This window comes from Mustela lutreola, chromosome 9 (genome assembly GCF_030435805.1).
Source record: "Mustela lutreola isolate mMusLut2 chromosome 9, mMusLut2.pri, whole genome shotgun sequence".
NCBI lineage: Eukaryota > Metazoa > Chordata > Mammalia > Carnivora > Mustelidae > Mustela > Mustela lutreola.
In genome coordinates this window covers 127,158,236-127,169,821 of record NC_081298.1, presented here as the reverse complement: position 1 = coordinate 127,169,821, position 11,586 = coordinate 127,158,236, and the positions used below count along the sequence as shown (strand labels likewise).

The 11,586-nt window shown below is 42.0% G+C and overlaps 1 protein-coding gene across 3 annotated transcripts in view; it reads right to left on the bottom strand.

Moving 5' to 3' along the window:
* Positions 1 to 910: 910 nt before the first annotated feature.
* The window catches only part of DNAJC27 (DnaJ heat shock protein family (Hsp40) member C27), a 29,682-nt gene continuing 19,006 nt past the window's right edge, over positions 911 to 11,586 (bottom strand). Inside the window, exons 6-7 of one of the 3 annotated variants that reach the window (XM_059132475.1) lie at positions 7,944 to 8,104; positions 911 to 4,816 (exon numbers count right to left, since the gene is read on the bottom strand). In XM_059132475.1, the coding sequence (XP_058988458.1) occupies positions 4,684 to 4,816; positions 7,944 to 8,104 (294 nt within the window). In that variant the 3' untranslated portion in view covers positions 911 to 4,683. Of the gene's footprint in view, positions 4,817 to 7,943; positions 8,105 to 11,586 lie in introns of those variants that run through there. The other 2 variants (XM_059132476.1, XR_009344380.1) reach the window with 2 other exon arrangements.

The following is an 11,586-nucleotide window of genomic DNA, read 5'->3' as shown; positions in this document are numbered from 1 at the left end:
CAAAAGAGTGTCGTGCCTTCTCAGGTGAGAACATACTTTGTTCATAATGAAAATTACAGCCCTCATGTGAAGGCTTCCGAGAGACACTGCCTTCTGCGGTTTGGCCCTGCAAGGCTTTCCCTTTCAAATTCTGGGTTCCCAACAGTCTGTTACTTAAGGATTCTTGTTTCCAGGGACCAGCTGAATGAGTAAGTTGTTCAGCCAAGAGCTGCATTATTAAAATAGGATGGTAACAGTTTTATCTGAATTAAAAATGCAACACAATATTAGTTATCTTTAAGAAATCAAGACACGGGGCGCCTGGATGGCTCAGTGGGCTAAGCCTCTGCCTTCAGCTCAGGTCATGATCCCAGGGCCCTAGGATAGAGCCCCACATCGGGTTTTCTGCTCAGTAGGGAGCCTGCTCTCCCCACCCCCCGCCCCCGACCTACTGTGATCTCTGTCTGTCAAATAAATAAAATCTTTAAAAAAAAAAAAAAGAAATCAAAACACTTTCACCATGACTTAAGAAGGTTAGGATTGGGGCGCCTGGGTGGCTCAGTGGGTTAAGCCTCTGCCTTCGACTCAGGTCATGATCTCAGGGTCCTGGGATCGGGCCCACATCTGGCTCTCTGCTCAGCAGTGAGCCTGCTTCCCCCTCTCTCTGCCTGCCTCTCTGCCTACTTGTGATCTCTCTCTCTCTCTGTCAAATAAATAAATAAAATCTTAAAAAAAAAAAAAAAAAAAGAAGAAGATTAGAATTACCTGATGGACTGAGGAATAAAATTTCCTCCATTTCCCAACTGGAAACTCAAGCAAGATATCCTCTGTCAGGCCTCAGTTGGTGAGGGCCTGGGCTGCTTCTAGACTAGTACATTTTACATTAAAAAGACCAGCATCTCATCAAAGAAGTGCAGCCCACAGGCCAGTGTTCGAGTTTTGGCTTTATTTTATAAAAATACACAACTTAAATACATATGACACTCTCTATACAAGACATAAACAACTGTTAGATTTAACATTTTCAGTTACTTCAACAGAACACAAATATGCAAATTACCTCGTAAGAGCAAAGGGTATCGTTAGAGACTCTGCATTCACAGTCAGAGGGGACGATCGCCCTGCAGGATGCCGGACACTAACCCAGACCGTCCAACCTGCCGACAAGCCACTTCACACCAGGGCCTTTTTGGCACGGCTCAATATTGCACTGCTTGTTAGACACACTCTAATTTCCCCATGTCACAAATCTAAGCTTTTGTCTTCTCTAGAAACGTTTAACGGAAAAACCAATGTACAAACGTTACACTTGTGCTAATACCAAACATGAGAAGTGTGAACCTTTTTTCACTTTGCAAAACTTGCAGTGGAAGGTGGGTAGCTCTCTTGTGCAGCTAAACTCATTTTCCAAAAGTTTTGCAAAAACGTTGGCAGACTGAGTGAGCTAGGTGGAGTGCGGTGGGGAAGGGAGTGACATGCCAGCGCCCACGGAAAGTGCCTCTGAGGAGGGCGCTGTCCCTGTCACTGTCAGCGGCAATCCGTGCGCGGATCCACCCTTTCTAACTTGGGCCTCAACTACCTCCCTCCCCCTCGAGATTCTGTCACCGGTCCAGGAGGAAGTGTGGTCCTGACACAGGGCTGACGGGGGCTCCTTACTTACTCTGGCTTTCTTTCAGAAATTTAGCTGCCTTATCTATGGCTCTTGTAACTAGCAGTGAATTAGATACTGGTTTATGGGTAGAAAGAAATTATTTACCAGTTGGGAATTCGATGCACGAGAACACACTAGAGTGAGTTTCCTGAGGTAAATGTGAGCCTCAAGAAAAGCGTGCCAGCGACAGGATCTCCGCAGCTTTTCCTGGGTGGCAGCACAGTGCTTGAGGCCTGGACTTTGAAGTTCACAGGCTAACAGAGCCGAGGACACATGTGTGGGGAGACGCGAGACGACGAGGCTGCAGGAGAACTGCGGACAGGCGAGAACATCAGTTCGGAAGAAGCCTCAAAGGGGAGCAGGGGAGAAGAGGACGGTGTATTTTAAAGTGCTTAGGCAGGACGGGCAATTAGTTAGAAATACCTCAAGGGATTTCCAACAAGCTTTAAAACTGCTCGTTCTTGATGACTCGGACATGGAAGTAATGGCTTTGATACGAACTGTTCAAACTTCTTATTCTTTCTTGAAAAACAAGATTCTCCATCAAATATTTTTAGCCAATGGAATGATTCTGCTAGTTGTTAATCTCACCAATGTATTTTGAGATCCTAACTGGCTGAAGGAATTTCATCAAGTTGAACTACAAAGTACATATTTGCACCGAGAATATAAATGTAATGCACAGAGGTCTACAAAGCTTTGTATTACATTAGTACCAAAAAACTGTGCATTGCAAATCATGCTTTATTATCCCTTAATATTCTACTCAAGGATTATGGCACTCGGACAAATTCCAGGACCCTGAAGCTTAACTTTCTTCTTTTCTTTCTTTTACATAAATGAAGTAGTTCATGGCCATCCTTAATATTAATAATGGTGTTAGGAACTGAGTTCTAAGACCTACAAACCAAAATCAGGCTAAATTTCCACAAGTCACTCGTTATATAGGAACGGAAGCACTAACAAATTCTGTTGTAACTGTTCATCGGCACAATGTAGTTGAATGAGATGACCAACCTGGTCTTTAGCAACATGATGAAAACTAGCACAGGCTCCATACAGGGCCACACACTCAGTGGGCTGTCATGTCAATTTGGGCTGACGCTACCATGCACAGTCCCTCGTTTCTTTGACTCTAGTTCCTTTACAAGAATAGACCCACATTTTAATTACTTTAGGCATGATGAAGGCCTTAAGTAAAATTTAAATTCAGAAGCACTTTGGGTTGGAGTTTTATAGTCCCAGAAGCTATTTAAAATTACAAGTCCAGAGGAAAATCCCCAGGAAATCATGTATTAGACTCAATTCGTAAAAAAGAAGCATTTTCAGTATTACCAAGATGAAAAGCCATACTAGAAAACAATGCTCTGGTTTCCTGACAACAAGCTCAATGCAGCCCAAGGGCAGACACACAAAGGGAAGCTGCTTTGGAGAAGAGAATCCAAAAGACTGCAGAGGGCTGGAATGAAACTGAAGTGGCTTTTCTTTTTGGGTAGGTGAATGCTATTTGGTGATCAATATGGGATAGCTGCTTGAAACTCACATTTTATGCACCTTAAAGCCCAATTAGTGCAGGGTGGTTGCAGTTAAAAGATGAGTAACGTACCAAGATTCACAATACAATGGGTCAAACAGCAAGACCAGTTCTGAAAGCTCTGGAGGAAGGGCCAGTCCTAACATACTTCATCCGTTCCGTGGGTATGGAGGAGACTATGGCAAGAGAATGGATTTCTGTACATTATATTAGCTTTCATAATCTAGAGTGTAAATATATTATTGTTTAGAAATATGGAGCCCAAGCAAAAATTAGAAATTCTTCCCTCACAGGCCTTAAGATCTCTCCCTCCACCAACACCCAAAGGATCCACACTTGACTCCAGTCAACCAGGGCTTGTACGGGAGGGCTGTAAGGTGAAGCCTCGGAAGGGAGGATGGAAGAGGCAGTGGCCAAAAGCCAGACAATCAGGAGAAAAATGACAGATGTGGTATATTTGTAAAATAAATAAATAAGGAAGAGAAAAGGAAAAGGAAGGAACTCAAGTAGGTAAGTGAAGAGGCCAGGCGGTAGAGGCGTGCCCCCGCGTCTCCTACCTACCTGTGGCAAAGGATGCAGAAACAAGAAAAGGCAGAAGCCTCATCCACAGGCTCTCTGAGGGGCATCAGACAAGTCCAAGCCAGGCTGGCTGTGCCCTTGGGCCTTGCCTCTGGCCTTGCCTTCGGGGATGCGTACACAAGCTCTAATGTGACCTGCAAGCACGTCTGTTGTGGGACCTGACTCCTGCTTCCTGGGTGCCCGATGCTCCCTACTGCTACCGGCATTGCTTCCGTGGCTGGAGAAAGGCCTCAGATCCAGGGGCAAGACGAGCAACAGCCAGTGTTCCAGAACTCGTGGCTGCCACTGCCTTTTCTCTCCTAGGACTAGCCTGTCTCTCCCCCTGGTGGCTGGAGAAGGGGACAGAGTGTAGGTCCACAAAGGACTGCTCAATTTGGAACGGTATTACCTTGATTCACAAACTTCCAAAGGGCCCTCCAGAGTTCATTAATTATAGAAGGATCAATGGTTCAAATCCTACTAAGGAACTCGTAAAAGAAGTGACTTGCGTGTGAGGTCCCACCACACTTTTGGGGGTTTTGTTACCATTTCCTTCTGTATCTGCTGTCTCCTTCTCCGATGAACTTTACAAAAAAAGAAAAAGAAAAGCGAAAGGTCCCCCTGCGCCCCTTCCAGAAACCTCCTGGACTGTCCTGAGTCAAGTGCGTGAGGGACGCTACCATTACCGAGCTCACAAATGAAGGAGGAACAAAATTTGGATTATTTGGAAATAGGAAAGAAACTGTACGTACAAGTGGCGCTTGGTTGTCTTCACTGCTCTGTAAAATGTCTGAAATGGTCACAGGCACCTGAATTTCTAATTTACAAATGACAACACAAAAGAAAAAAGCAGTAAGATTTTTGTGGAGAAAAAAAAGAAAAAAAACCCATGGTGGTTATTTCACTTCTAGGGACAGTCAGTTTATACTTGAGGGCTGCAATTGTCTTTTTCTCTGACTTCCTACTTGATGTTCTTCAGGAGGGCTGTCCGGGCATTCACCACCGCTTTGAAGGCATCTTCACTACCAGGCGCCACGCACTTGTCGGGGTGAAGCAGCACAGCGAGCTTCCGATAGGCTTTGTTGACTTCATCCCTAGGAGAAAGAAGCCAAGCTCTATGTCAGCGACAGGGTCAGCCCCCGCCCACGGCAGTTCGGTGTCCGGACTTACATCATATCTCTTGCATTACTACCTTTTCTCAAAAGTGGGACTAAAGGACTCGGAAACAAACAATAAACAAGTAAATAATATGTTACAGACAAGTAGAGAAAGAAATATCATGTGGAGTACCGAAACACCAAGAAAATGCCTGGTAAAAGGAGGATCCACGGAAAGGTCCTTGGCACAGAGCAGGCATCCAGCAAATCTTTGCTGTCTGAAGCGATGAGGGCACGGGGTGATCAGGAAGGGCCTGTGGGGTGGGGTTCTGAAGGAGATGGGGAGACACTGGGCCACCGGGAGAGAGCCGGGAGAAGCGAGGAACTACGAACAGCATGGCCGTGGCATGAAGTTCTGTGAGGGCACTGCTGGGGTAACAAAAACAAAGTTGGCCAGGAAGCACTGACCAATAAGGGAGGGGCCTTGAAATCAAAACAACAATAAAAAAGTAGACTTGATAAACAATGACATCAGTAAGTGTTTCATGACAAAAAAAGGTGCTGAGAAAGCTGATTTTCGAGGTTAGGAGATTGTTACGAGAAGCCAAGCACAAGTACAAGTCTGGATCAAGGGAGGCTAAGGGATGACACACAGGAAGAATCGGCAGAAGCAGGTGACAAGCTGGACATACAGGTCAAGGAGATGGAAGAAAAGGGGTTGAGATGAGTTCCAGGGTCAAGGGGATGCTAAGCCTCAGGGAAGATGGTGACACCATTGACCAAGAAAGGGACGCTGCACATGGGGGTACTGGAGAGCTCCAGCGAGCTCCTGAGACCAAAGAAGAAAGAAAAGAGAAGGGGAACATTACCCATAAAGGAAAGGGGCAGTAAAGTGAATCCCAAAGACCAGGAGAGCTCCGGGAGACCACCTCTCCCTGCTCTTCATCATCCTCTGGTGTTAGGCCTCCAGAAGCTTCTAAGTATCCAGCTCCTCCCCTGGTCAGGTGTAGTTCTGTGTGTACCAGATAGTTTTATTTCCCACCTTCTTTTTGTAATTCAGGTTTCCAGTTATGCTATTAGCCTGGATATGGCACTTTCCCAAACGCTCTAGTTTTTCTCCTTTATGTTTTATCAGAAGGATTTCTACTCGGCTCTCCGAATTAGAGAGATGGTCTGTGATTGTCTTGCGGGTGATGGAAAATCTTGGGTGTCTACTTGGAAAGACTGAGGTCACAAGGCCATGTTCATAGTTCTCTAGGCTTGGGCATGTATTCTAAGGCTTTTTCTGCTTTCTGCTCTTAAACAAACCCTGAATTCTCTTATTCTCCTTCATGTTTTTTTTTTCTTTAAAGATTTATTTATTTATTTAACAGAGAAAGAGAAAGCGACAGAGGGAACACAAGCAGGGGGAACAGGAGAGGGAGAAGCAGGCTTCCCGCTGAGCAGGGAGCCCGACGCGGGACTCGATTCCAGGACCCAGGATCATGACCTGAACTGAAGGCAAACACCTAATGACTGAACCACCCAGGTGCCCCTTGAATTCTCTTGTTCTAAAATATGCATGGGGCTTTTTTACATAGACAATTCTGATATTAGCTAACAAGAATCATATTCTCCCTCTCTGAAGAAATCTGAATTGCCAGAATTCTTCACCAAAATAACAATGTATTAACAAATACATTTACAAAGTAACAAATACATTAATTCTGCTGAAGCTGAAGATTTTCTTAAAGTTCAAGAACAGTAAACATGATACTGAACAAACATTAAAACTCTTTATAACTTCAAAACACTGTTTCTAGGTTCTGTTCAAGTGAGCTCACTGACATACAAAATTAGTTCGATCGACCCAGAGAGAGGTAAGAGGAGCACATGTTTATATTGGTCAATGAGAGAGAACTTGTGGAAGTCCTGTATATTTTGGTAGATTCCAATTAATACAGATAGTAAATAAATAAGGAACCTGAAGTTTCTTTTTCCTTAATAAACACTGTACTAAGTTAATAAGTTTCTTTCTTTTAGAGCCAATCTCCCTTGGAGGTAAACAGAAGATGTTAGAATGAGACTATGGAAATCCCAAAGGACATTTAAAAGACACCAATTAACTGTGCTATTTACACAAGATCATCTGAAATGTTCGTGTGTTTAAAGCCTTCTCTGTAAGGCCTGGCAAGTCGAGGCGACCAGTAACTGTGTTCTTCTTCCCCTGCCCTCTCGCCTTCTGGGCCTGAAGACAGACTAGGAGACCAAACTGGAAAAGAGAAACTTAACGCCACTGGTATCAACAAGATGTTTCAACACGTACTTTTGTGTGCGTGTGTGTGTGTGAATCAAGGTGACAAAGTAGAAAGGGACAAGGTTGGGGAGGAAAGTTATGGTGCAAAATAAAAAGACCTGAGAACGCTTACAATTACAATAAAAATCATAATATGTATAGTAACAGAAGCATCCTATTGTTAAAAGTTATATAATCATACCGAACAAGGATTTATTCCTGCACAAGCAACAAAGAATAGTGATTGTATTTGTCTTCCTCCCAAATATTTCTTTTGGCTAAAGATAAAACCATTTAACATAAATTCATACACAGATGAGGACCTAGCAGGATTCTGAGGGCCATAGAAAGAGACAGAGCCAGGCAGACACACAGTGTTCAAGGTCAAGAACCAATTCTACCACTAACTCCTAGGGTCCTTGAACATGTGTTTAGTCTCGCCGAATTCCAGTTTTCTCACCTATAAAATGAAATGTCTGGAGAAGCTGCTAATATCCTTTTCCTCTTCTAAAATTCTATGATTTAAGATTTCTCTTTTGTAGGGTATTTTTTTAAGGTTACATTTGCTTCAAGGCTCCTATTCAACACAGACAAAAGCAGAACACACCATTACCGAAAGTATTCATGCAAATACACTGCAGAGCTCCTTCATCAGGCCACTGCGTCCTCTACTTGTTTCTCTGGCATTCAATTAATTCACTGAAGAAAAGTTATTACATAAGCTAATGCATTTCCACACATCTTCATATTTCCAGTCAATGACAAGAAGATATATCAGACCTACGATGTTGGCAGCTGAGTTTTTCCCCAGGACAGAACTTGGAACGAAGATCCTAGAGCACCGCTTACCTTGAGGCCCCAGGTTTGACTCCCAACATGTCCCAACTGTCTTTACTGTTTCGAATTCTGCGAATGGTGTCTGCTTGTTCTTTGGTGAAACTAGCATTGCTATTCGTGATAGGACGTTTCCCTCCATTTTCACATAAGTCAACTATGGATACATAAAAGGTCTGCAAAAAGAAATCATCCCAGAGGAGAACTGATTTTATGAAAATAGGAATTTCCTTTAAGCATAACTTAAAGAATTTTAATATATTACAATAACTTAAAATTCACCATAAAGCAAATATATAGTTTGGAAGGTTTTTTTCTTTTATCTTATATGTATGTTTATGTGTATATGCACAAAATACACACGCTTGTGTATTTTTTTAACACACAAAAGTATAAGGAATAAACTTTAAATGGCTCATAATCTTCCTCTCAAATAACACTCTTGAGGTGAAAAGGTAGTAGGTGAACACTGTTAGAAAAATTCAAATAGTAAATGAAAGTGTAAAATGAAAACTGTCTTCCTGCCCCTCAAGTTCCTCTCCTAAAAGTAACCATTGTTAATATTTTTGAGTATCTTCCCAGAAAAATTTTCTATCAGAATACCAGTATATCAGGGCACCTGGGTGGCTCAGTGGGTTAAAGCCTCTGCCTTCGGCTCAGATCGTGATCCCAGGGGCCTGGGATTGAGCCCCGCATGGGGCTCTCTGCTCAGCAGGGAGCCTGCTTCTACCTGCCTCTCTGCCTATTTGTGATCTTGGTTTGTTGAATAAATAAATAAAATCTTTAAAAAAAAAAAAGAAAAGGATACCGGTATATCCATCCCTACACTAAACACTGACATAAGAGAAAGCAGATTAAACATACTGCTTAGCTCCTCAAACTTTTTCACATAAAAATACAGAGGCACCTGGCTGTTTTAGTTGGTAGAGTGTGCAACTCTTGATCTTGGTGCTGTTGGGAATAGAGATTACATTTAAAAAAAAAAAATCTTTAAAAAAAATATACCTTGGACTCTTTCTCTAGAAAGTGCATATAGACACTTTCCTCATCCTTTTTAATGACTGTTCAGTATTTCACTGTGACTGTATCTTAATTTATTTAACCAACTCCCTATTTCCCCAACTGACAAGTCAATTATTTCTAGGTGTTGCTATTACACACAGTGCTTTAATGAATACTCTGTGTGTGTGTGTGTGTGTGTTTGCACACTTGTGGAGATGCTGCTTTCAGATAAATTCCTAAAAGGAGAAGTACTAAGTAACAGTGTAGAGGCATTTTGATTTTTGATTTTGACAACTGTCCTACAAAATGTGTCGGTTTACACCATCACAGGGTCCAACACTCTATTTCTCTGTCTCCTTGTCACTATGGGGCATTCTCACACAGCTTCACTTTTGCCAAACCTATGTGTAGCACACAGTTTGGATTTAAAGTTTCTGTAAGTGAAACTGAGTGTCTTTTCATATGCTTAGTGCCTTTCCTTTTTCTCTAAATTGTTCAGATTCTTTGCCCATTTTTTTGATGTTTTTCAAAGCGAAAACTATTTTTTGATCCTGCTCATAGTTCAGTTACTATTGTTGGAAAACTTTGCTCAAAAGTCTCATTTAATACACTAGACATCTCTTCTTCCCTCCATCTCTTTTTTAATCTCTCTTCTTTTTCAGATATGTCTATAATTCCTGTCATTGTCCAAAATTTTTCCATTTCTCTTAGACTCCTCCTTCTTATCTCCAGTAATAGCTAATAGACTTGACAACCTAAACAAGAAGGCTGATTTGTGAGCAGGGTGCCAAAGGAAAAGCCACAAGATAACAAGACAAAAGAAGAGTTAATGTGATTAGTCTGTCTTACTCTGCTCAAAAGTGAAAAAGACAAAACTAAGTTCCTTTCTGACATAGTGTCTAGAAGTGTATAGGAAACAAAGAAAATATGAATTAAATTGAGTCAGCAGGAAAGCACTGTTTCTAAGCGTTTGCTTACATAGTTTTTTTTTTTTTTTACATTCCTTGTTAGCCTGTTTTTAAACAGACTGTTTTATCCCTGAGTGCTACCCAAGATTTATCTGAAAGGATAAAAGCAACCTAAAAGTCATCACAGTTCACTGATGTTTGCTTGTGTTCTGTATCAGTAAGGTTTTCTTCTAGTTTATCAGTTAAACTAAAATATAAACCCTCCCAGATCTCTGAGGACACAAGCATTCACTGGTAGCACACATGGTTTAGAAGCGCCAGCTGTGGTGTGGTGTACAAAACAGGAGAACTGAAGTCAAGGGTCTGTTTACATTCCACGTCTGAGTTCCAGCCATGATGGAGTGACAGGGACCGGGCTAGAACTCCTGCCATAAACTACTATGAAAATGGACAGATAGAGCAAGAAACTATTTCCAGGTAGTGGACAACAGCAAGCACAGTACTGCCCCTCAGTTTCTACCTGGAGCCCATTTCCTGGCCATGTCACAGAGAGCTGGTCTGAGCAGTCCCACAGTCCCACTGAATGAAAGAGACAGAGATCAGAGTTTAAGGATACTGAAGGGGCTGGAATCTGCAGAGCAGGGCATTGGAGAGGAAGGAGAAAGGCAGGATTGGGCCCCAGAAGTCCATGTGACGGTTCCCCACTGATCTGTAGCTGCGGCCCAGGCTATAAATGCACCGGGTGAGATCACCTGAGGTTGACCATGGGATTGAGAAGAGAACCAATATACTAGAAGTCTAGTGGTGTTTTGGAAAGAGGCATTCCAGGAACAGTACAGTCTGACCTTGCTAGAGTGCAGACATTGCTTACTATTTCATTGGTATCCTGAGTATCTAGCTGAGATACCATAGAAAGACTATGGCTTGGTAGTAAACTCATCCTGACAAAACCGAAAACCAAGAGCTGACAAGGTCTAAAAGGAGACAGAATTTGAAGGTTGAGTTCTACCAGATTTGAAGGGCTTAGACAACAATTTGGGCTTCCTTCAGATCCTTGCTATGAAAGCAAAAAACCAAACCCATGCAAATTCAATGTAATCTGTTGGTAACTGCCCGCTGAAATTAAGAACCAATATTCTGCTGAGGAAAATAAAGAATCTAGAGCCTCTACAATGCATTATTCACAGTGTCTTGGTATTCAATCAAAAATCACTATTCATACAAAGATACAAGAAAATATGATCCATAGTCAGGTGAAAAAAAAGAAAAAAAAGCTGTCAACAGAAACTGGGCCCAAGATGATTCAGATATTGGACCTAGTAGACAAAGACTTTAAAGGAGCTATTATAAATATTTCAAAGAGATAAAGGAAAACATAGTCTTAATAAGTGAACAGATAGAGAATCCCAGCAGAGAACCAGGATCTACACAAGAAAATCAAATCCAAATCCTAGGACTGAAAAGTATGGAGTTGAAAAATTCACTCAGATTTAAAAGCAGCTGAAAGTCAGACCAATAGAGACTATATGATCCAAAATATAGAGAAAAAGGAAAGAAAAATAACATAGTCTCAAGGACTATGGGACAAAAAGAAATGGCCTAATACACATGTAACTGGAGTCCAGGAAGGAAATGAGTGAAAATAAACTAAAAAAATTTTGAACAAATGATGATAAAAAACACCTACTTAGCTCTCCGAGAAACTCAACAAATACCAAGCAGGATAGATATAAGGAGAATCACATCTA